Raw genomic sequence first — 21,668 nt, 5'->3', positions numbered from 1 at the left:
AGACCTATGATCTGTCTGCGTTTTGGCGTTTCTCAATGAGGAGAAAAAGAGATCGGTGGGATAGTTGATTTGATGGCACCGTTGTGCGATGAGAGATCATAACTTCATGTGCATGTCGTTTACAGATGTCACAAGTCCCAAGGCCGTGAGTATAGTGAAGAGTGCAGACTGAGTGAAGACATAAAATCCTTCCCCCTCATGTCCAGCCCATCCCACATACAACCCAAGGCTAGTGCATGTGTATGTGTGTATGTACATGCTTGTGTGTGTGTGTGTGTGTGTGTGTGTGTGTGTGTGTGTGTGTGTGTGTGTGTGTGTGTGTGTGTGTGTGTGTGTGTGTGTGTGTGTGTGTGTGTGTGTGTGTGTGTGTGTGTGTGTGTGTGTGTGTGTGTGTGACAGACAGTGTCCATCTGCTGTTAGATGGTCAATTGAACACTTGCCATAGTAAATGTCATTGAGACTGCTACTCTTGTCCTTTAGCTAAATATGGAGGGAGCTTAAGGAGAGGGGGGGAGTATGAGTGAGGTGGAGGTTTTGTGGCATTGCAAAGTAAGCAGCAAGACGATTGGTTGATGCTAGTCCAGGCGAAGGGCTTCTTGCCCAATCCTGATCATATTCAGACAAAAGTTACCTAGATAAGGGGTACTTATTGGGTAGTCATAGTACTGTGTCTATCAACGGTGTATCAGAAAGCCACTCTATCCCTGGACTTCCAGCTTTCTCTCTGTTGTCTGTTGCAGCGGAGACAGTCACCATGGTAAGAGTCAGTAGAGGGAGAAACCGAGAGCGAACGAAGATAGGAATCTTTAATGAACAGATGTTTTAGGATTGTTTCGCTCATTCTGATTTTTTTCGACAGATGATGTGGGATTTTTTGCTGATATTTTGTTCATTGTGGGGAATAGAGTGGAATTGCTGAAGATGGATTTTACTGATTGATTTGAAAATGGACTAGTCCTGCCTGTGATCAAACAACACACACACACACACGCACACGCACACACACACACCAGCTGGCCCAGCAGTGGAGTACAGCTAGACCAAACAATTTACGTAAAGAGAGCTACTGATTTGACCGTTTAAGGCTCTAGTTTTGTTCTTGTAGCCCACACACCAAGATCTTGCCTTTTTATCAATTTGTTTTTTATTTTTTTATTTTTCTATTTGCTTGTATGAGTGATATTAAGTTGCATGTACCATAGAGCAAACATCATGCGGTATAATATCGACTGTATGTACTTCAATTCACGTGGTAGTGTATGCCGTTGTTAAGGTTTTTCCAAGGCCACCATGGTCACCAAAGGTTACTGAGACAGTGGTGCTGGCTAGACAGAACACGGTGACAAAGTGATTGATAGTGACAAAGTGAGTGATTGACAGGTGGATGGCCAGCATATCTATGTCTATGTGTCACAGTGTAGACATAGACACTAGTAATGACTCTGGCATTATCTTTTGACATGCCAGAGGGAGGCAGGATAATGAATGTGAGGGATTGGTTTGCGGGGGGGGGCTGCTCAGAGTGAAGGGAGTTGTTAAAGAGGATGAATGAATCAGTGTAGGGGCAGACTGGTGGGACATGGCAGTGATTAACTATCAACTCTCCCTGGAGGTGTATTAAGTAGCTGTCATATTGTTTGCTGTTGAACCCATATGGTTCAAGGAGCAAAGACAGACAGACAGTCCTATATTCCTTCATTACTTTTCCTGGAAATAATCTATATTGCTTTTCTGCTGCTTTTTAAAAGTTATACAATACGTTCATTAATGACATGTAAAGGAAATAAATAATGTTTTTAGATTCTTATTTTCTACCATGAACCTGTACAAATATGTGCAGAACTGTTGGTTCTGTTTATGGGTCATTTGTTCTAGACTGAAATGCTAAATGAAAATAAGGTGCTAAAAGTGGAAAGTTTGTGAACATTTAATATTTTGTTAAATTGTCATAATGTTGCTGGTCATTTAGCTTGATGTAGATGTGTGAGGAGTTGCTGCCAGTCAATGGTAGGTAGGTGGAGGTGATGACAGATTTATGGGGGGAAATAAGTTGCACAGTGGTTTAAGGCACCGCATCTCAGTGCTAGAGGCGTCACTACAGACACCCTGGTTTGAATCCAGGCTGTATCACAACCGGCTGTGATTGGGCGGCGCACAATTGGTCCAGCGTCGTCTGGGTTTGGCCGGTGTAGGCCATTCATTGTAAATAAAAATGTGTTCTTAACTGACTTGACTAGATAAATAAAGTATTTTTTACTAAATGACCCATCCCATGCAGTGTGATAGCATCTGCCTGCAGCTATAGGGTGTCCAGACTGTGGTCTGAATCCTACATGCTCTCTTCAATGACAGATCTACGGCACAGTTGCAGTCAATTAGAATTGAAGGCAGTCAATTCAGGAAGTAAACTGAAATTCCAATTCAATAATTGAAAAAAAGGGCAATCTGTTTTAAATTACTTCCAAAAAACGATTTAAAAAGTATTTCCATTTTTAAAGTTTAAATTCAAATAACTTATTGAATTGACTACCTTCAATTGGAATTGACTCCAACCCTGCTCTACAGTACTTGTATTAATCTTCTCAGAAAGGTTTATTTTAATATATATATATAGAATTATATAACACCACAGGCACAGTGAGCTAGTACATGAGAGAAAACATATATATGAATCCAACTTCCCCTATCCTCCCCCTCTAGCCTACTGAAACACAGAGTGATGCCCGCTCCTTCCTGAGCGAGGATATGATTGCCGGTAAGCCACGTGTGTAATAAATAGCCTATCCATATGTATGCTTGTTCCTAATTTTATTGAGATACATGATTCACAACCATGCTGTGTGTATCACTTGACATTCAGCTATTTGGGTCGTGTTTATGTAGTCATAGTCATACTCCCAATGTCAACAAAATGTGTCACTTTAAAATGCTCTGATTGTACCAAGAGCACATTAAGGCCAACAGGTGAGAATTTCTCTCAGTAAACACCGACTCTCCCCTCCAGAGTTCCAGGCTGCCTTCAACCTGTTCGACAGTGACGGTGGCGGTGACATCAGCACCAGGGAGTTGGGTCAGGTGATGAGGATGTTGGGCCAGAACCCAACCAGAGAGGAGTTGGCCCTGATCATCGAGGAGGTCGATGAGGATGGTAAACTAACTGACTGGGTCAAATGTCAGGAGATCATTCAAATGTCTGGCCATGGTATTTCTCCTATTATTCATACATCCCACGTCCCTGCTTCATCTCATGAGCCCCTGGCTGTCTTCCCCTCCTCCCAACACCAGGTAGCGGCAGCATCGACTTCGAGGAGTTCTTGGTCATGATGGTGAGGCTCCTGAAGGAGGACCAGGCCGGGAAGTCCGAGGAAGAGTTATCAGAGGTCTTCCGTATTTTCGACAAGTATGTCGTCCCCTGAATCATAACTCCTGGAGTCTCCTCCTTATTGACATGACACAGAGGTTTCTCACCCGTGGTTCACCATAACCAACCAGGGATACCATACGGTATCTGGTGGATGGATACTCACAGGACCCAGCCTCGTTCGGAAGCTCTAATGACAAATACAGCAGCTATGTGTTACATTATTCGAATGTATCTCAACTGATCTATCCTCTGCCCAATACAACAGAAATGGCGACGGTTTTATTGACCGTGAGGAGTTAAATGACATCTTGGCCGCCACTGGAGAGCCAGTCACAGAGGAGGAATGTACCGAGCTAATGACAGACGCAGACCTAAACAAAGACAACAGGCTTGATTTTGATGGTAAGACACACACTCCCACACACACAGGCTTAATTTGCTGCAATGTAAATATCATTCACATTCATGTGTTGTGCCAACTGAACATAAACTTGTAGATGACTAATATTCAATGGTAAACGATAGCATAGAAACTTTGACTAGTGATTGGTTTGGGATTAACAGGGGCAATTTGGGTGCACTGTCTGTGGGTAAAAATAGACTGGAATGCACACACACACACACACACACACACACACAGTTGACTGTTTAAACTATGGTAATTTCTGTAGGCAAGTTTATTTCTTTAATTAATATTAATGACCACAAGTCTTGACTAAACTCAACTCCCGCTGTTCTGGGTTTCTCTACAACAAATATTCACAACAGAATACAACGTTGCGGTCTGGGATCACGGAAGTACCACATCCACATGACATAAACATTAACATGAAAGGGCTCATATAACATCGGTCCTCTGGTGACTGGACACATACAGGGTTATAGGGGGATACTATATATTGTGCTTGGGGTAAAAGGTTGTGGTTTGATGATACAGTAAGGTGTTTTCCTATCACACAGAAAGGGGGGTGGATCGGGAGAAAAGTATTCTCAGTAGTAGTTGGTGGGAGAGGATCCAATGAACCCCTTTTTTCTGTGTTCCAGAATTTCTGAAAATGATGGAGAATGTACAGTAACAAGACCAACATTCCTTTGTGACCCTTTCCATTTGTCACTTCTCCTGCTTGAAGAAAAGAACAACTGAATGGAAAATCAAATACAAAATTTAAGCCACATTTTCTTTTTGAGTCTTCCCAACTACTTACAGTAAAGAGCCTACCCAAAAACACTACAAATCAAATCAAAGTTTATTGGTGGCATACACAGATTTGCAGATGTTATTGCAGGTGCAATGAAATGCTTGTGTTAATATCAGTAATATCTAGCAATACAATAAAAAATACAGACTAAACAAAAAGTTTCAAAAATATTAAAAAATTAAGAAATATTTAAAAAAATAGTTAAAGTCCAGAATATATACTGAACAAAAATATAAATGCAACATGGAAAGTGTTGGTCCCATGTTTCATGACCTGAAATAAAAAATCCCAGAGATTTTCCATATGCACAAAAAGCTTAATTTCTCTCAAATTTTGTGCACAAATTTGTTTACATCCCTGTTAGTGAGCATTTCTCCTCTACCAAGATAATCCATCCACCTGACAGGGGTGGCATATCAAGAAGCTGATTAAAGAGCATGCTCATTACACAGGGCGGCTGGTAGCATAGTGGTTAGAGCGTTGGGCCAGTAACCGAAAGGTTGCTGGATCGAATCCCTGAGCTGACAAGGTAGAAATCTGTCATTCTGCCCCTGAACAAGGCAGTTAACCCACTGTTCCCAGGCCAACAATGAAAATAAGAATTTGTTCTTAACTGACTTGCTTTGTTAAATAAACACAGCTGCACCTTGTGCTGGGACAATAAAAGGCCACTCTAAAATGGGTTTTGTCACACAATGCCTGTATTTGTCATCAGTTTTGAGGGAGTGTGCAATTGGCATGCTGACTGCAGGAATATGAAATGTCCACCAGAGCTGTTGCCAGAGAATTTAATGTTAATTTCTCTACCATAAACCCAGGACCTCCACATCGGCTTCTTCCCCTGTGGCATCGTCTGAGACCAGCCAACCGGACAGCTGAGGAAACTGAGGAGTATTTATGTCTATAAGAAAGCCCTTTTGTGGGGGAAAACTCATTCTGATTGGCTGGGCCTGGTTCCCCAGTGGGTGGGCCTATGCCCTCCCAAGCCCACCCATGGCAGCGCCCCTGCCCGATCATATACATAGGGTATAGAGATATATATAGATAGATATATAGATATATAGATATAGTAAGGAGTCTGCCCAAAACAACTACAGTAATGATTCTACCCCAAAACACTACAGTAAAGTTAAAATAGGGTTTGAGAAAAGACAATAACTTAAGGTTATTTACCCCCTCCTCAATGCTGCCGATCTCAGTCATGTTGACTCTGTGGCTATAAATATACGTCCAACCCTTTTAAGACGAAGGGTCTTTCCGCTCCCCGCAACCTAACACTTCCCACCCAGCTGTCTCTTTACACCTGCTCCCTCTCAAGAAATGCTACACCCCTCTGGCCCCTCGCCGTCTCTCCCTTCGCCCTTCTGTGTCTCTCCTCTCGCCCCTCTCCCCTCGCCGTCTCTCCCCTCGCCCCTCTCCTCTCTGCATCTCGCCCCTCTCCTCTCTCCTCTCTGCGTCTCGCCCCTGGCTCCTTTGCGTCTCCTCCCTTTTTGTCTCGCCCCTCTCCTTTCCGCGTCTCACCCCTCTCCTTTCCGTGTCTCACCCCTGGCTCCTCTCCTTTCTGCGTCTCTTCCCTCTTGCGCCTCAACCCTGTACAGAGTACTTTCAAAATAAATCTGCTTTCATCTTTAACATATGTTTCCATCTCCTTGTTGTCATGTTGATCCAGTAGACTGGATCATTGTCTGCTCTTCTGTATCACTCCACTCTACCGTTTCTCTCATAATGCAACACTATCAGCCCTACCCTAATGAAACAGAATGCTCCAGTACCACTCCCCCTCCCCCCACCACAGCTACTACTACTCCCATCCCTTTCCACTCTCCCCCACCCTGACTTATGACTGCAACATCTCAGGTATCCTAGCCCCCACCTGCCTTCCCTTGCCACTCTCCCCCACCCTGACTTATGACTGCAATATTTCAGGTATCCTAGCCCTCCCTCACCCCGTATATTCCACGTTCTCCTCCCCTCTCCTATTCCCATATAATAACTATTCCCACTAGTCAATGTCCTTGGTTTCTGAAAACACCTTTGTTCCAAAGTCCACAGAAGAAAAAAAACGGTCATCCTGATTGGCTCTGCCTAATCCTTCTGAGGTCCTTTGTTGTAGTTTTTCATGTGATGAATCTTGAAAGATTCATGAAAATGGATGAAAGAGAAATAGGCATACAACATTAGGTTAAGAAGCATGCAAAGTCAAAAACAGTTAACCAAAATAAAAAAGACAGTACAGATGAAGAAAACTTTCAGAAGCTTCTAATTGAGTAGCTAATGCAACTTGCAAAATCAATGATCTTTTCATCTCTTGAGAGATGTCATCCATGATGATCAAAGAAAGAGATTGCAGCAGTTAACAGTGACAAGAATGCTCTGACACTGCTCTGTCTCCATGAAGAGGTTACAAATACCATATCTGTATTGTAAGATGCCATCCCCAAGAGCTCTGACACCGCTGCCGGATGCAACAGCGTATCTTGAAGATGTCTGGAATAAGAACCTAGAGGTTTGTAATGTGTAGTAGCAGCACCCCACCAAATCCTTATTTTGGTGGATATCCTCTGCTCCCTGAGTATATAGCCATTATACCCCCCCCCCCTCGCCACCACCACTAACAACATCCCACCCCCTTCTTCCCCATAATACCCCAGTATCCCACCGCTCCTCCTCCCTCTAAGACATCAGGCCTTATTATCTCTGCTCAGGAAACCACCACCATACAAGGAGAGTCAAATATTGAGTGGTTGGCCTGTTTATTGGATACGATACTGTGATTAAGGGCGTGCTCTGTCTCCGTCCTGTCCCCATACAACCATAAACCGTCTGCTATTCAGGGCATAGCACTGCCAGCTTCCAGCTTCTGCTTTTCCACCGGGTAGGGTTTCACGCACAGAAGGAAACGCCATCCCACAGTCATAACCCACTCTGGGCCCACCCTTCTTTATCAGCAATGCAGAGGCCTACCTTGGTTTAAAGTATGGTAACAGCAATCACCATATTTGCTTGAAATCACAAGTGCATGCTTGGACATAAGCTACACCTTGTTTAAGAATGTAATATTTTCAGAGATTGCTTAAAAGGGCTGGCTTCATTCCCTTCTGGAAATCTGCAAAACATGTTTCAACTTTGAGAGTGGAGCCGGAGAGGGAATTTGTTTAGGTTGATGAGCAAAAACATTGTGTCTGACAGGGAATACATAGGCATACTGTTCTATTCAGGTACCTCAAACCTGCTGCACTTACAACAGGGGTGTCAAACTCATTGCCTGGGGGGTCTAGTCTCTGCTGGTTTTTGTTTTTTCCTTTCAATTAAGACCTAGACAACCAGGTGAAGGGAGTTATTTAATAATTAGTGACCTTAATTCATCAATCAAGTACAAGGGAAGAGCGAAAACCAGCAAACACTCAGCCCTTCGTGGAATGAGTTTGACACTTGACTTACAATCAGAAGAAACAACTGGTAGATCCATACTTATAAAAAGTCTTACTTCAATGCCCAGACATGTTGTGTGCCTTTCAATAGTGACATGTACCTGAAAACTTCCCAAAATGTCCTAATAGCTAAGTTTACCCCATCAATTAAATGTTTGCAGATTCAAGACCACCTCTCTCCACTTTTATTGGCTTGTGGGGGGCCTCAGAACCCTAAAAAGTTCAAGATTCTAAATCTGGAGTCCTGTGAGCATCAGTGGGCGTGTCTTAGGTGACCGGTTTAAAGTGTGTCTAAACTCACTTGACGTCTAGTCTTTCTGTTGAGGTGCACGCGGATCGACCACTCCTTTGGGCTATATTTCCGTGGATATTTAGGGGAAAGCTAATTCGCAACCATGGTAAGAACAATGACTTGAACACACGCAACCAATTACACGAATAAAAACATGATAAATAGCGAGTTTGTATAGGTTAAATGTGCAATGTTAAATTTGGACGGGCAAAGAAAGTAGGGCAATTAAGATTAAATTAGCCTAATTTTGAAATTATTTATTTGAGAATAATTTCAACAATGTATTGTCTCAATATATATAAGGTATAAATCATCTGAAATAGTACAGTAATTTGCTTAGCTCATGATTTCTCAATCATCTTGATAATAACAATCACGAAATTGCTTAACCAAAAATAGTGTGGGTGTATATATATATATAATATATATATATATATATATATATATATATATATGTGTGTGTGTGTATATTTTTGGTTAAGCAATTTCGTGATTGTTATTATATTTATTTATTTTACTTCACCTGTATTTAACCAGGTAGGCAAGTTGAGAACAAGTTCTCATTTACAATTGCGAAGTAGATATTTATCTATCTATATCTGGAACATGAAAGTTGTGTGGGCGCAGGGTAGATATGGGTACTTGTCAGGCACACAACCTAAAAGGGAGTCCGACAGCAAAGCTGCGGATTGTGCTGATGCGACAAATTCCATCGGATTGTATATCAGTATGGCCATATACGGGGGGGGTGTAATGTGTTGAGCCATAAATAGCATGGCACATTTTCACTTGGCCTAAGAGCTGTCAGTAGGCCTAACCTACACCTTTTGGGCAGGGCACATGTGACTGTCAATACAAACGCACTAATGCTAATAGCCAATAACTGTTGCCCTAAAAAAAATATATAAATGTTGTCTTGGAGAGATGGTCACTACAATGACTTGACACATGTGGCGCTGTTTTTCCCTCTAGACTGACGCGCAACAGGAGGCCCGCTCATACTTGAGCGAGGAGATGCTTAACGGTGAGTAGGCCCGTAGCAAACCCATGTTGCCGATAATTTATGTCAGGTCTAATGAATATAATAATTCGTTTCCCGATACTTATGACCTAATCATTCCAGAGTTCAAGGCTGCCTTCGACATGTTTGACACCGACGGTGGCGGTGACATCAGCACCAAGGAATTGGGTCAGGTCATGAGGATGTTGGGCCAGAATCCGACAAGAGAGGAGTTGGATGAAATCATTGAGGAGGTCGATGAGGATGGTGAGAAACTGCTGAATCTAAAATAGACTGTTAGCCTACATGAATGTGTGTGTGTATATAAACCTAAATGGGACGCTTACATTTTGGCGCGTAATTGGGCTTCTTTTGGGGTAACCAATGCCCGTGTTGTGCTCAGGTGACCAGTGTTTCATAAGAACCTGTTTACATTGTCTATAGTTGTTTTATTCGAGCGTGATACATAATCTGGCCCTTCACCTCAGGTAGCGGAACCATCGACTTCGAGGAGTTCTTGGTCATGATGGTGAGACTCCTAAAGGAGGACCAGGCCGGCAAGTCCGAGGGAGAGTTAGCGGAATGTTTCCGTGTCTTCGACAAGTACGTTACAGGCTTGTGGGGAGAAGGGGTTACCGTTTACATGTGTGCAATTACAATCAGCTTTCAAATGATGTCGAAAGGCTGTTTAAACTCCTTCCAATGTGTTACTTATGCAGGAATGCCGACGGCTATATCGACAGAGAAGAGTTCGCCATCATCATCCGCAGCTCTGGCGAACAAATCTCAGAGGAGGAAATTGATGAGCTGTTGAAGGATGGAGACAAGAACGCTGATGGCATGCTGGACTTTGACGGTATGACATAGGGATGATGCCTTTGACAATAATAATTGTGGTGCTGACTGGCCAAATGGCCTATATATGACCAGCATTTTCATAATGGATACTGACGGGACTTTTTAATTGACCCTGAAACAGATTTAAATGTTTTGTTCATAATGGATTATTTTTCAGAATTCCTCAAGATGATGGAAAATGTGCAGTAAAACGGAGACTCATGGACATTCCTCCTTCCTTTGACCCCTGCTGACCTATTCTGATCCTCTATTGACCCACTCCAACCCCCCTCCCCCCCATCTGGTCCATTGCCTCCGTTCATCCACCTCGAAACAACTAGACCTGTTCGACAGGCACCTGGTGGAGGTTACCAGAGCTTTTGAGCCCTTCCTGCTTGTGATTATGACGCCAAGCTGCTTGCTGCCGTTTCCCAAATCAGGTGGGCAAGGCCGGGATGTGAAATTAACTGCAACTCCACAGAATGGCTCAGTGCATCATAGGCACTCAGCACAACAGCCTGAAGCTGGGAGCTTAGTCAGGAAGTACTCTCATGGGCAGCTTGTGATTGCTGCTTAGACCAATGTCAACAGTAATCACATCACTGTAATAACATTGTTTGAAAGAAGAAATTAATAAACACATGCTCACTGGAAGTTGGTCTGTAGCCTATTATTGAGGAATATCAAAATGTTTTTCATTTTCTTTGATTCATACGTCCATTTTGTCTTTGATGCCGTTGTTACTGTTTTGGACCATAATAACCAGCCAGATTAGAAAGCAGTAAAGCTAGGCCTACTTACTCACTGCAAAATACATATATAAAATCAGGGGGAAATCCAGGCAAGTTTTAAAAATGTTGATTATGCAAACTAAGTAGCCAAAGGAGTCCCTATTAAAATAGAGTACTGATAGTGGGTTAAAGGCAAGGTTTCCTAAAGTTGGTCCTTCCCCCCAGGGGTGCGCCTTTTGATTTTTGCCCTAGCACTACACAGCTGATTCAAATAATCAAAGCTTGATGAGTTGAATCAGCTGTGTAGTTCTTGGGTAAAACAAAAGGTGCACCCAGGGAGGGCTCCAGGCCAGAAGATACACTCAGTCCTGCTCTTTTATTAGGACCATGTGCATTCATTTGCAAACAGAATTGTTTATTCAATGATAACACTATATATCCACTGTCTAAAGGTGTAGGAGCAAGTTAAATGGTTCCGGAACCAAAACCCATCCATGGATTCATATAAAGTCTACATTGACCTCCCCTCTGGGCTAGGCCCATGTCCTGAACATTCTCTGTAAAGGATGGAAGACCATGTCAAAAGGTGTGTTACTGTATTCATTTCACAATGTCACTACGCCCATCCTTAGTGATAAATGGGACAATCCTCACATAAGCGCAAAGTTAGCTCACATGACATGATTGATACTGCAAAGCAATATCCTTCAGCAGACATTGAGACTTTAATGAGAACATTCTATTATTAAAAAAAAAAAAGTTATACACCAGATAGGTGCAGTGAAATGGGTCAGCCATAGTAGGCAGCCCCCCTAAAACAAAATAGGGTTAAGTGCCTTGTTCAAGGACACAGACCGTTTATTCAGTGTCAGCTCGGGTATTAGAAACAGCAAAACGCTCGGCTACCTGCCATCCTGTTATTTGTCTATGCTATTAGATTGCACATGTTCACAAATAATTTGTCAATCCACTGTCCCAACTGAAAGGCAGCAACATTTCATCTAGTCTGCCAGAAAGCCACACAAAGATGATTTTGACAAAGATATGTATAGAAGGCATTTGACATGAGCACAAACATATCTGAAGTCACAAGTGGATGGTCAATTAACATCTCTACGGCCACATCTGCTACAAAATAAACGTTAGATCCTTATAAAAACATGTCAAATAATCAAAGCAGAATAAACAGCACGGACAATGCGAAAGAAAAAAAGAAAAAATCACGTTGAAGCCCATATCCCTCTACAACCACAGGACCTAAGAACCATAGTTTGCTTCATCAAAGGCCTTGCGGGCTCTCTTCAACTCCTCGTTCATCGTCAAGAGGTCCTTCACTCTGGCAAACTTCCTTGGATCTTTCCGGATGAGGAAAACAATGTCTTCCACCTGGACACGGCCCTGGCGTCCGATGGACATGGCTTTGTGTGTCATCTCCGTGACAAACTCGATCACAAGGTCCTCCAGGATGTCCACTGATTCAGTGTAGGGATTCTGGTCGTCTCCAAACCCATACATCATACACCGAAGCTCTTTAGAAAACAACCGTTTTCGCTTGCCGTGGCTCCCATCGGCTCCACCCGCCCCGTCATCCAAATCCTCGTCAAAAACGGTTTCGTCTTCCTCCTCCGCCATTCTACCAGCGCCAAACGGTGTACTAGAGCTAGCAATTGTAGCTAGCGTTAGCTAACTAATTAATGACGTGGCTAACTTAGCTGGCTAGCTACAAATCCCAGTGTCAAAAGGTGTTTCGCAAACGTTGCAGGAAGATGCAATTGGAATCCTGAAACGGTTAGTGTCGAGGTGTTTTTTGTTGTTGCTTAATATCAATGATAAAAACCTAGGAGCACAACAACAACCAACCCCGAATTAACGATTTCTTCTTCGCTGTAGTTGCCACCGGAAGTACCTACAGCAATTGTCTAGGCGTTATTTTGCTTGGAAAAAAAATTAAATACTGCCACCTAGCTGCAGTGAGTGGGGCTCAAATCAAATGTTATTTGTCACTTGCGCCGAATAAAACAAGAGTAGACCTTACAGTGAAATGCTTACTTGCAAGCCCTTAACCAACAATGCAGTTTTAAGGAAAATGTGTGTTAAGTTAAAAACTAAAAACATAATTAAAGAGCAGCAGTAAAATAACAGCAGCGAGGCTATATACAGGGGCTCCCGGTACAGAGTCAATGTGAGGGGGCACAGGTTTTCAAGGTAATTGAGGTAATATGTACATGTAGTTAGAGTTAAAGTGACTATTTATAGATAATAAACAGAGAGTAGCAGCAGTGTAAAAGTGGGGGAGGGGGGACAATGCAAATAGTATGGGTAGCCATTTGATTAGCTGTTCAGGAGTCATGGCTTGGTGGTAGAAAATGTTAAGAAGCCTTTTGGACCTAGACTTGGTGCTCCGGTACCATGCGGTGCGGTAGCAGAGAGAACAGTCTATGACTGGGGTGGCTGGAGTCTTTTTGACCATTTTTAGGACCTTCCTCTGACACCGCCTGGTATAGAGGTCCTGGATGTCAGGAAGCTCGGCCCCAGTGATGTACTGGGCCATATGCACTACCCTCTGTAGTGCCTTGCAGTCGGAGGCCGAGCAGTGGCCATAACAGGTGGTGATGCAACCAGTCGGGATGCTCTCTATGGTGCAGCTGTATAACTTTGAGGATCTGAGGACCCATGCCAAACCTTTTCAGTCTCCTTAAGGGGAATAGGCTTTGTCGTGCCCTCTTCATGACTGTCTTGGTGTGTTTGGACCATGATAGTTTGTTGGTGATGTGGACACCAAGGAACTTGAAGCTCTCAACCTGCTCCTCTACAGTCCAGTCGATGAGAATGGGGGCGTGCTCGTTCCTCCTTGTCCTGTAGTCCACAATCATCTTTGTCTTGATCACATTGAGGGAGAGGTTGTGCTCTGCCGTAATTGAGTGGGGCGCACTTGATTCAGGTCGTCCTGGACCGGGTAGGGAGAGTGATCCATCGCCTCTACCTCTCGCATTGTGACTCTTTCCATTGGACCAAGATCCCAAAATCCACCATGCACCAGCGCGCTTCAGGAGAGCAAAATCAAATGCATCGGTTAATTCGCTTGCACACATCCAGATGATGCTGTGTACCATTTTGTGTAATGATGCTTTCGGTGTGATCAATGCGTCAGTCCACATACAGCGTACGGTTGGTTTGTACTGCAAAGGTTTTCTGAAAGCTTCAGGGCTTTCACCGAATTGTCCCGGAAAACGGTTCATTACACGGAGCTCCATTATCTGTTCACAATGCTGGTCAGCAATAAATAGCAGCGTGTGATTATCAGATTGACGTTTTTTTTCACCACTGTTTTTATCAAAACTCCGTGGCGCAGCGTTGAGTCGTTGCTTTATTTAGGATGCTTAAGACAGAAGCTTATATTATACAAAAAAAAACGAATTATTTGAATAACAGCGCAGAAAGTGTGGTTTCACACAAACAAAATATATAAATAGTGTGCCTTCAAAGGGATTGGATGTTGCCTCACACATACCTACTTATTAAAAAAGTTGATTTTAAAATTATTCATAAATATTATCCTGAAAACCACTATATGAAGAAGTTGGAAAAAAGGCATACATTCAAATTGTACCTTTTTGAAACGACCACCCAGAAACACCGTTGCATCTTTTTTGGCGCTGTATCTGCGGTAAGACACCGAGATAAAGTTGGTTTTATTTTCACACATTACACATTCGGACATTCAACAGACATTCATCAGACATTCGCCAAAAGTAATTTTAAAATGGTAAAAATCAATAACTAATTGATTGATTGATTGTCACAGAAACGTAAAATAGATATGGTTTATTCTATAAATGTCTAGCATACTTTTACAACCTTTGTTTTGAATAAAAATTCCAGTTTTGATTTGATGGAAATACATAAAAAGTTGAAAATGCCATTTAAAGCTGTATAAATCAATAACTAATTCACAGTTTGTCACAGAAACATCAAACTAGGTGTGATTCATTCTGTAAATGTCTAGCATACTTTTACAACCTTTGTTTTGAGTAAAAATTCCAGTCTTGATTTGATAGAGGACATGTAGTCTGTCTTGAGGGTGTGTGGTCAAAGTTCTAACGAGTCTGTTATACCCTATCAGAAGGGGCCTGGCATAAAATTCTGCATCTTCAGTCATATTAAATGACATTACAGGAATAAGCTACGTGATGAAGGGGTCAGGCCTGACTAACAAAGAAGACAGGGGGATGGATCAAGAGGACCAAGACAACCACATGGACATTCCACAGTGGCGATAAGGAAAACCAAGAGTGAACCTTTTTATTGGAATTTGTATTCAAAACAAAGGTTGTAAAAGTATACTAGACATTTATAGAATAAACCATATCTATTTTTATGTTTCTGTGACAATCAATTAATTAGTTATTGTTTTTTTTTTACCATTTTAAATGGATTTTGGCGAATGTCTGTTGAATTTCCGAATGTGTGAATATGAAACCAACTTTAACTCGGTTGGCAAGACATCAGTAGATTTATAGTTGAACATATTTATTAAGATTTTACCCTATTATGGAGAGATGTACTGCTTGGATTATTTACCCACGATAGAAATAATTGTAAACAATTTAATGTAATTAATTTCATTATTCTTTTGGCCACATTTCATATTCACAAGAGTACATTTACAATGAAATTAGACCTAGCTTTACAGTAGCCGACGGGAGCAAAGTATACGGGAATTGTACTTGAGTCTAGTAGGTGGCGGTAATGCAACATATTGGATGCCAACCCCTGTTAAACCTCATCGAAGAAGAAGCAAACAACGGGGACTTTTCAAACTTTGCTTACGTTACCGCCGCCGTTCGCCAGCTGAGCTGGTGAGTTCAACCAGATGGTAGCCACAGTTTTACACGTTTTTATAAGATCTCAGGTGCAGCTAGCTGACAACCGGAGCTAAATAGCAAGTTATCAACTACCAGCCCGGTGGTTTGCCCATACATACTCTGTGTTTTGTGCTTTCCGGTGTCATCAGCAATGCAATCCATTTAGTTTGGCCACTGGATTTTCTGGTGCTACAATGTTAATCATTCCATTTTTTTGGTAAAATCTGCATGTTCATGTATAGTATTACCATCACACACATTTAAAACCTATGCCTGTGCCAACACAAACATTGGAGTATGCTTACTGATAAGACTGGTCAGACAGATTGTTCAACTCAGTAGTCTGTCACATGCTCGCTGCAACCTGGTCTCAGAGCATTTCGTATTATTCTGTATTTAAACCTGAACTCTTTTGTATGATATGAATTACAAATCGTATTATTTGTTACGATTTTGCAAAATGAACAATATGTTATCAATCTGCAAAATGTATGATATGTTACAAATTGTAGCTAGGTGGCTAATGTTAGTTATCTCGCTAACGTTAGCTAGACTAGGGTTAGGTGAAGGGTTATCTAAAATGGTTAGGGTTAGAGGAAGGGTTAGCTAACATGCTAAGTAGTTGCAAAGTAGCTAAAAAGTAGTAAGTACTTAAAGTTGCTAAAATACTAAAGTTGTCCATGATGAGATTCGAACTCACAACCTTTGGGTTGTTAGACGTAAGCGTTATACGCCCACCCCAACAAACCACCCAATGTTTGCCTTAAGTAACCATCTGTCTTATGTAAGCCATACCAGAGATATTAGAGAAAGGAGGAGATAGGAATCCCATTGGGCAATGAATGGAGGAAAGTCAAACGCCCCACCCAGCAGACTAGACCAATCGAATTCACGTTGTCTTGCTGCATCACGCAGTTGCTAAACTGATCATCACGCAATCCCTCCTCAAAGTCAGGGTATGAGTTGAGACACATGGCGATTTTTTTTTTTTTTTCCCCCCCGGAAGTACGTAATTTCACAATTCCAAAAAAACTATACAATACTACAGATAGCAAGTTCATTATCACACATCTTGGAAAAGATTTGTAATATTGTACTAATTGTTGACAAAATTCATGCTAGTGTTGGGTTTTTGAGCTAGTGCCCAATTGACTCTTGTTCACTGCTTGAAGGAGAACACTCCTTAGTCCCAGAATCACCCAGAATGCACCACGCTGCCCATTGACATAGCATGGGCAACATACACCATGAGCGTTAATACAATTCCAATGGAGTTTCCCCATCTCCTCAAATGTATCTCTGACGATACCAAACGTACCATATCATACATAATGGAGTGTCTCGGATTTACATACAGAATAATACGAAATGCTCTGAGACCAGGTTTCATGCTCAGCTAGCAGCAAATTATATCAGTTCTCTATTATATTATCAACTACTCCCATCTTTCTCTCTCCCTCTTCCCTCCCTTTTCCCTGTCCAGCCTTCAGCACAGCGTGGTACATTGCTCCCATTTGAAGATGGTGCCCCTGCAGTAGTTCCTGCGGGGAAGAGTGAACCTGAACCATGGCTTGCCCTGTCCAGGTCCTATGCCGGGCAGTCCGCACTGTGAGCCTGTTCCTCTTTTTCTATGTCTTCTCTATCGGCATTACTTTTTTTTAACAAGTGGCAGATGAAGGTGAGTCTGAGGCTGGCTCACACTCCTCAAGAGACATAGCATGGTATTTTAGGGCAGGTAGCCTGTTGGGTCAGTAACCGAAAGGTAACTGGTTAGAATGCTCAAGGTGAAAAATCACACCTTCTCATTCAAGGGTTTTTATTTATTTTACTATTTTCTACATTGTAGAATAATAGTGAAGACATCACAACTATGAAAAAACACATATGGAATCATGTAGTAACCAGAAAATGTTAAATCAACATTTATTTCATATTTTAGATTCTTCAAAGTAGCCTACCTTTACCTTGATGACAGCTTTGCACACTCTTGGCATTCTCTCAACCAACTTCACGATGAATGCTTTTCCAACAGTCTTGAAGGAGTTCCCACATATGCTGAGCACTTGTTGGCTGCTTTTCCTTCACTCTGCGGTCCAACTCATCCCAAACCATCTCAATTGTTGGGTTGAGGTCCCCAATCCCCAAAGCCAACACCTCCTTTGGCCGCCTTTCCTTCCATTTCTCTGCTGCCAATGACTGGAACGAGTTGCAAAAATCACTGAAGTTAGAGACTTATATATCCCTCACGAACTTTAAGCATCAGCTATCTGAGCAGCTCACCGATCGCTGCAGCTGTACACAACTCATCTGTAAATAGCCCATCCAACTACCTACCTCATCCCCATATTGTTTTTATTTACTTTTTTTGCTCTTTTGCACACCAGTATTTCTACTTGGACATCATCATCTGCACATCTATCACTCCAGTGTTAATTTGCTAAATTGTAATTACTTTGCTATTGTGGCCTATTTATTGCCTTGCCTCCTTACTCCATTTGCACACACTGTATACAGATTTATCTATTGTTATTCATTGTACTTTTTGTTTATCCCATGTGTAACTCTGTTGTTTTTTGTCGCACTGCTTTGCTTTACCTTGGCCAGGTCGCAGTTGTAAATGAGAACTAGTTCTCAACTGGCCTACCTGGTTAAATAAAGGTGAAATAGAAAATGAAATAAAAAAAGGTTGGGTGATTGTGGAGGCCAGGTCATCTGATGCAGCCCTCCATCACTCTCCTTCTTGGTCAAATAGCCCTTACACAGCCTGGAGGTGTTTTGGGTCATTGTCCTTTTGAAAAACAAATGATCTCACCTAAGCGCAAACCAGATGGGATGGCGTATCGCTGCAGAATGCTGTGCTAGCCATGCTGGTTAAGTGTGCCTTGAATTGTAAATAAATCACTGACAGTGTGACCAGCAAAGCACCATCACACCTCCTCCTCCACACATGTGGAGATCATCCGTTCACCTACTCTGCGTCTCACAAAGACATGGCAGTTGGAACCAAAAACCTCAAATTTGGACTCATCAGATCAAAAGACTGATTTCCACCGGTCTAATGTCCATTGCTTGTGTTTCTTGGCCAAAGCAAGTCTCTTCTTATTATTGGTGTCCTTTAGTAGTGGTTTCTTTGCAACAATTCAACCTTGAAGGCCTGATTCACACAGTCTGCTCTGAACAGTTGATGTTGAGATGTATCTGTTACTTGAACTCTGAAGCATTTATTTGGGCTGCAACCTGAGGTGCAGTTAACTCTAATGAACTTATTCTCTGCAGCAGAGGTAACTCTGGGTCTTCCTTTTCTATGGCGGTCCTCATGAGAGCCAGTTTCATCATAGCACTTAATGGTTTTTGTGACTGCACTAAAATAAAAAATTGTTATTTACATTTTCAGGATTGACTGACGTTCATGTCTTAAAGTAATGATGGACTGTCATTTCTCTTTGCTTATTTGAGCTGTTCTTGCAGTAATATGGATTTGCTCTTTTACCAAATAGGGCTATCTTCTATATACCACCCCTACCTTGTCACAACACAACTGATTGGCTCAAACATATTAAGAAGGAAATAAATACCTAAAATTAACGTTTTAACAAGGCACACCTGTTAATTGAAATGTATTCCAGGTGACTACCTCATGCAGTTGGTTGAGAGAATGCAAAGAGTGTGCAAAGCTGTCATTGAGGCAAAGTGGGGCTACTTTGAAGAATCTCAAATGTAAAATACATTTTGATTTGTTTAACTTCTCTAGGGCCAGTGGGACGATTTCGTCCCACCTACGTAACAGCCAGTGAAATCCCGTGGCGCGTTATTCAAATACCTTAGAAATGCTATTACTTCAATTTCTCAAACATATGACTATTTTACACCATTTTAAAGACAAGACTCTCGTTAATCTAACCACACTGTCTGATTTCAAAACGGCTTTACAACGAAAGCAAAACATTAGATTATGTCAGCAGAGAACCCAGCCAGAAATAATCAGACACCCATTTTTCAAGCTAGCATATAATGTCAGAAAAACCCAGAAGACAGCTAAATGCAGCACTAACCTTTGATGATCTTCATCAGATGACAACCCTAGGACATTATGTTATACAATACATGCATGTTTTGTTCAATCAAGTTCATAATTATATCAAAAAACAGCTTTTTACATTAGCATGTGACGTTCAGAACTAGCATACCCCCCGCAAACTTCCGGAGGAATTTGCTAACATTTTACTAAATTACTCACGATAAACGTTCACAAAAAGCATAACAATTATTTTAAGAATTATAGATACAGAACTCCTCTATGCACTTGATGTGTCCGATTTTAAAATAGCTTTTCGGTGAAAGCACATTTTGCAATATTCTAAGTAGATAGCCCGGCATCACAGGGCTAGCTATTTAGACACCCAGCAAGTTTAGCCCTCACCAAACTCCGATTTACTATTAGAAAAGTTTGATTACCTTTGGTGTTCTTCGTCAGAATGCACTCCCAGGACTGCTACTTCAATAACAAATGTTGGTTTGGTCCCAAATAATCCATTGTTATATCCAAACAGCGGCGTTTTGTTCGTGCGTTCAAGACACTATCCGAAAGGGTAAAGAAGGGTGACGAGCACGGCGCATTTCGTGACAAAAAAAATCTCAATATTCCATTACCGTACTTCGAAGCATGTCAACCGCTGTTTAAAATCAATTTTATGCCATTTTTCTCGTAAAAAAGCGATAATATTCCGACCGGGAATCTGCGTTTAGGTAAAAAGACGAAAGAAAATAAAGCACGTGCATGTGCCTAAGCCCATTGTCCTCTGATCGGCCACTTGCCAAAAGCGCAAATGTGTTTCAGCCTGGGGCTGCCTCGATATCATTCAGGTTTTTCCCGGGCTCTGAGAGCCTATGGGAGCCGTAGGAAGTGTCACGTTACAGCAAAGATCCTCAGTCTTCAATAAACAGAGACAAGAAGAACAAGATCTTGTCAGAGAGGGCACTTCCTGTAAGGAATCTTCTCAGGTTTTTGCCTGCCATATGAGTTCTGTTATACTCACAGACACCATTCAAACAGTTTTAGAAACTTTAGGGTGTTTTCTATCCAAAGCCAATAATTATATGCATATTCTAGTTACTGGGCCTTGTTACTGCCTTGTTCAGGGGCGGAATGACAAAGTTTTACCTTGTCAGCTCGGGGATTTGATCTAGCAGCCTTTCGGTTACTGGTCCAACGCTCTAACCACAAGGCTTCCTGCCGCCCCAATATATTTATTTAATTGCATACATACACACGTACGGTTGAAGTCGGAAGTTTACATACACTTAGGTATGAGTCATTAAAACTCGTTTTTCAACCACTCCACAAATTTCTTGTTAATAAACTATAGTTTTGGCAAGTCGGTTAGGACATCTACTTTGTGCATAACACAAGTAATTTTTCCAACAATTGTTTACAGACAGATTATTTCACTTATAATTCACAATTCCAGTGGGTCAGAAGTTTACATACACTAAGTTGACTGTGCCTTTAAGCAGCTTGGAAAATTCCAGCAAATAATGTAATGGCTTTAGAAGCTTCTGATAGGCTAATTGACATCATTTGAGTCAATTGGAGGTGTACCTGTGGATGTATTTCAAGGCCCACCTTCAAACTCAGTGCCTCTTCGCTTGACATCATGGGAAAATCTAAAGAAAAATTGTAGATCTCCACAGGTCTGGTTCATCCTTGGGAGCAATTTCCAAACGCCTGAAGGTACCACGTTCAGAAGATCGAAGATCGTACTTTTTGGAGAAATGTCCTCTGGTCTGATGAAACAAAAATAGAACTGTTTGGCCTTAATGACCATCGTTATGTTTGGAGGAAAAAGGGGGAGGCTTGCAAGTCAAAGAACACCATCCCAACCGTGAAGCACGGGGGTGGAAGTATCATGTTGTGGGGGTGCTTTGCTGCAGGAGGGACTGGTGCACTTC

The 21,668-nt window shown here is 41.9% G+C and overlaps 3 protein-coding genes and 1 pseudogene across 3 annotated transcripts; 3 read left to right on the top strand and 1 right to left on the bottom strand.

Annotated features, from left to right (window-relative positions):
* The first annotated feature begins 501 nt into the window (after window positions 1-501).
* On the top strand, window positions 502-4,539 carry LOC106566456 (troponin C, skeletal muscle). Its single transcript, XM_014134510.2, has 6 exons — window positions 502-757; window positions 2,701-2,755; window positions 3,005-3,148; window positions 3,286-3,400; window positions 3,630-3,766; window positions 4,409-4,539. The coding sequence occupies exons 1-6, from the start codon at window positions 755-757 to the stop codon at window positions 4,438-4,440; spliced, it is 486 nt and encodes a 161-aa protein (XP_013989985.1). The 5' UTR covers window positions 502-754; the 3' UTR covers window positions 4,441-4,539.
* A 3,698-nt stretch (window positions 4,540-8,237) lies between these two features.
* On the top strand, window positions 8,238-10,777 carry LOC106566457 (troponin C, skeletal muscle). Its single transcript, XM_014134512.1, has 6 exons — window positions 8,238-8,392; window positions 9,259-9,310; window positions 9,410-9,553; window positions 9,775-9,889; window positions 10,006-10,142; window positions 10,302-10,777. Exons 1-6 carry the CDS (start codon window positions 8,390-8,392, stop codon window positions 10,331-10,333), a joined length of 483 nt encoding a protein of 160 aa, XP_013989987.1. The 5' UTR covers window positions 8,238-8,389; the 3' UTR covers window positions 10,334-10,777.
* A 656-nt stretch (window positions 10,778-11,433) lies between these two features.
* LOC106566458 (transcription initiation factor TFIID subunit 13) lies at window positions 11,434-12,756 on the bottom strand. Its single transcript, XM_014134513.2, has one exon. It carries the CDS (start codon window positions 12,484-12,486, stop codon window positions 12,112-12,114), a length of 375 nt encoding a protein of 124 aa, XP_013989988.1. The 5' UTR covers window positions 12,487-12,756; the 3' UTR covers window positions 11,434-12,111.
* A 2,873-nt stretch (window positions 12,757-15,629) lies between these two features.
* Window positions 15,630-21,668, top strand: part of LOC106566455 (uncharacterized) — a 51,230-nt pseudogene continuing 45,191 nt past the window's right edge.

Source organism: Salmo salar, chromosome ssa13, assembly GCF_905237065.1.
Source record: "Salmo salar chromosome ssa13, Ssal_v3.1, whole genome shotgun sequence".
Classification (NCBI taxonomy): domain Eukaryota; kingdom Metazoa; phylum Chordata; class Actinopteri; order Salmoniformes; family Salmonidae; genus Salmo; species Salmo salar.
This window is presented reverse-complemented; position numbering and strand designations above follow the sequence as displayed.

Bases quoted from the DNA above. Each gene is read 5' to 3' on its own strand.
- LOC106566456 (XM_014134510.2), top strand. The intron at 2,756-3,004 runs GTAAGCCACGTG...TCTCCCCTCCAG, and splicing joins GAGCGAGGATATGATTGCCG to AGTTCCAGGCTGCCTTCAAC. The intron at 3,149-3,285 runs GTAAACTAACTG...TCCCAACACCAG, and splicing joins CGAGGAGGTCGATGAGGATG to GTAGCGGCAGCATCGACTTC.
- LOC106566457 (XM_014134512.1), top strand. The intron at 9,554-9,774 runs GTGAGAAACTGC...CCTTCACCTCAG, and splicing joins TGAGGAGGTCGATGAGGATG to GTAGCGGAACCATCGACTTC. The intron at 9,890-10,005 runs GTACGTTACAGG...TTACTTATGCAG, and splicing joins TGTTTCCGTGTCTTCGACAA to GAATGCCGACGGCTATATCG.
- LOC106566458 (XM_014134513.2), bottom strand. From the start codon at position 12,486: ATGGCGGAGGAGGAAGACGAAACCGTTTTTGACGAGGATTTGGATGAC.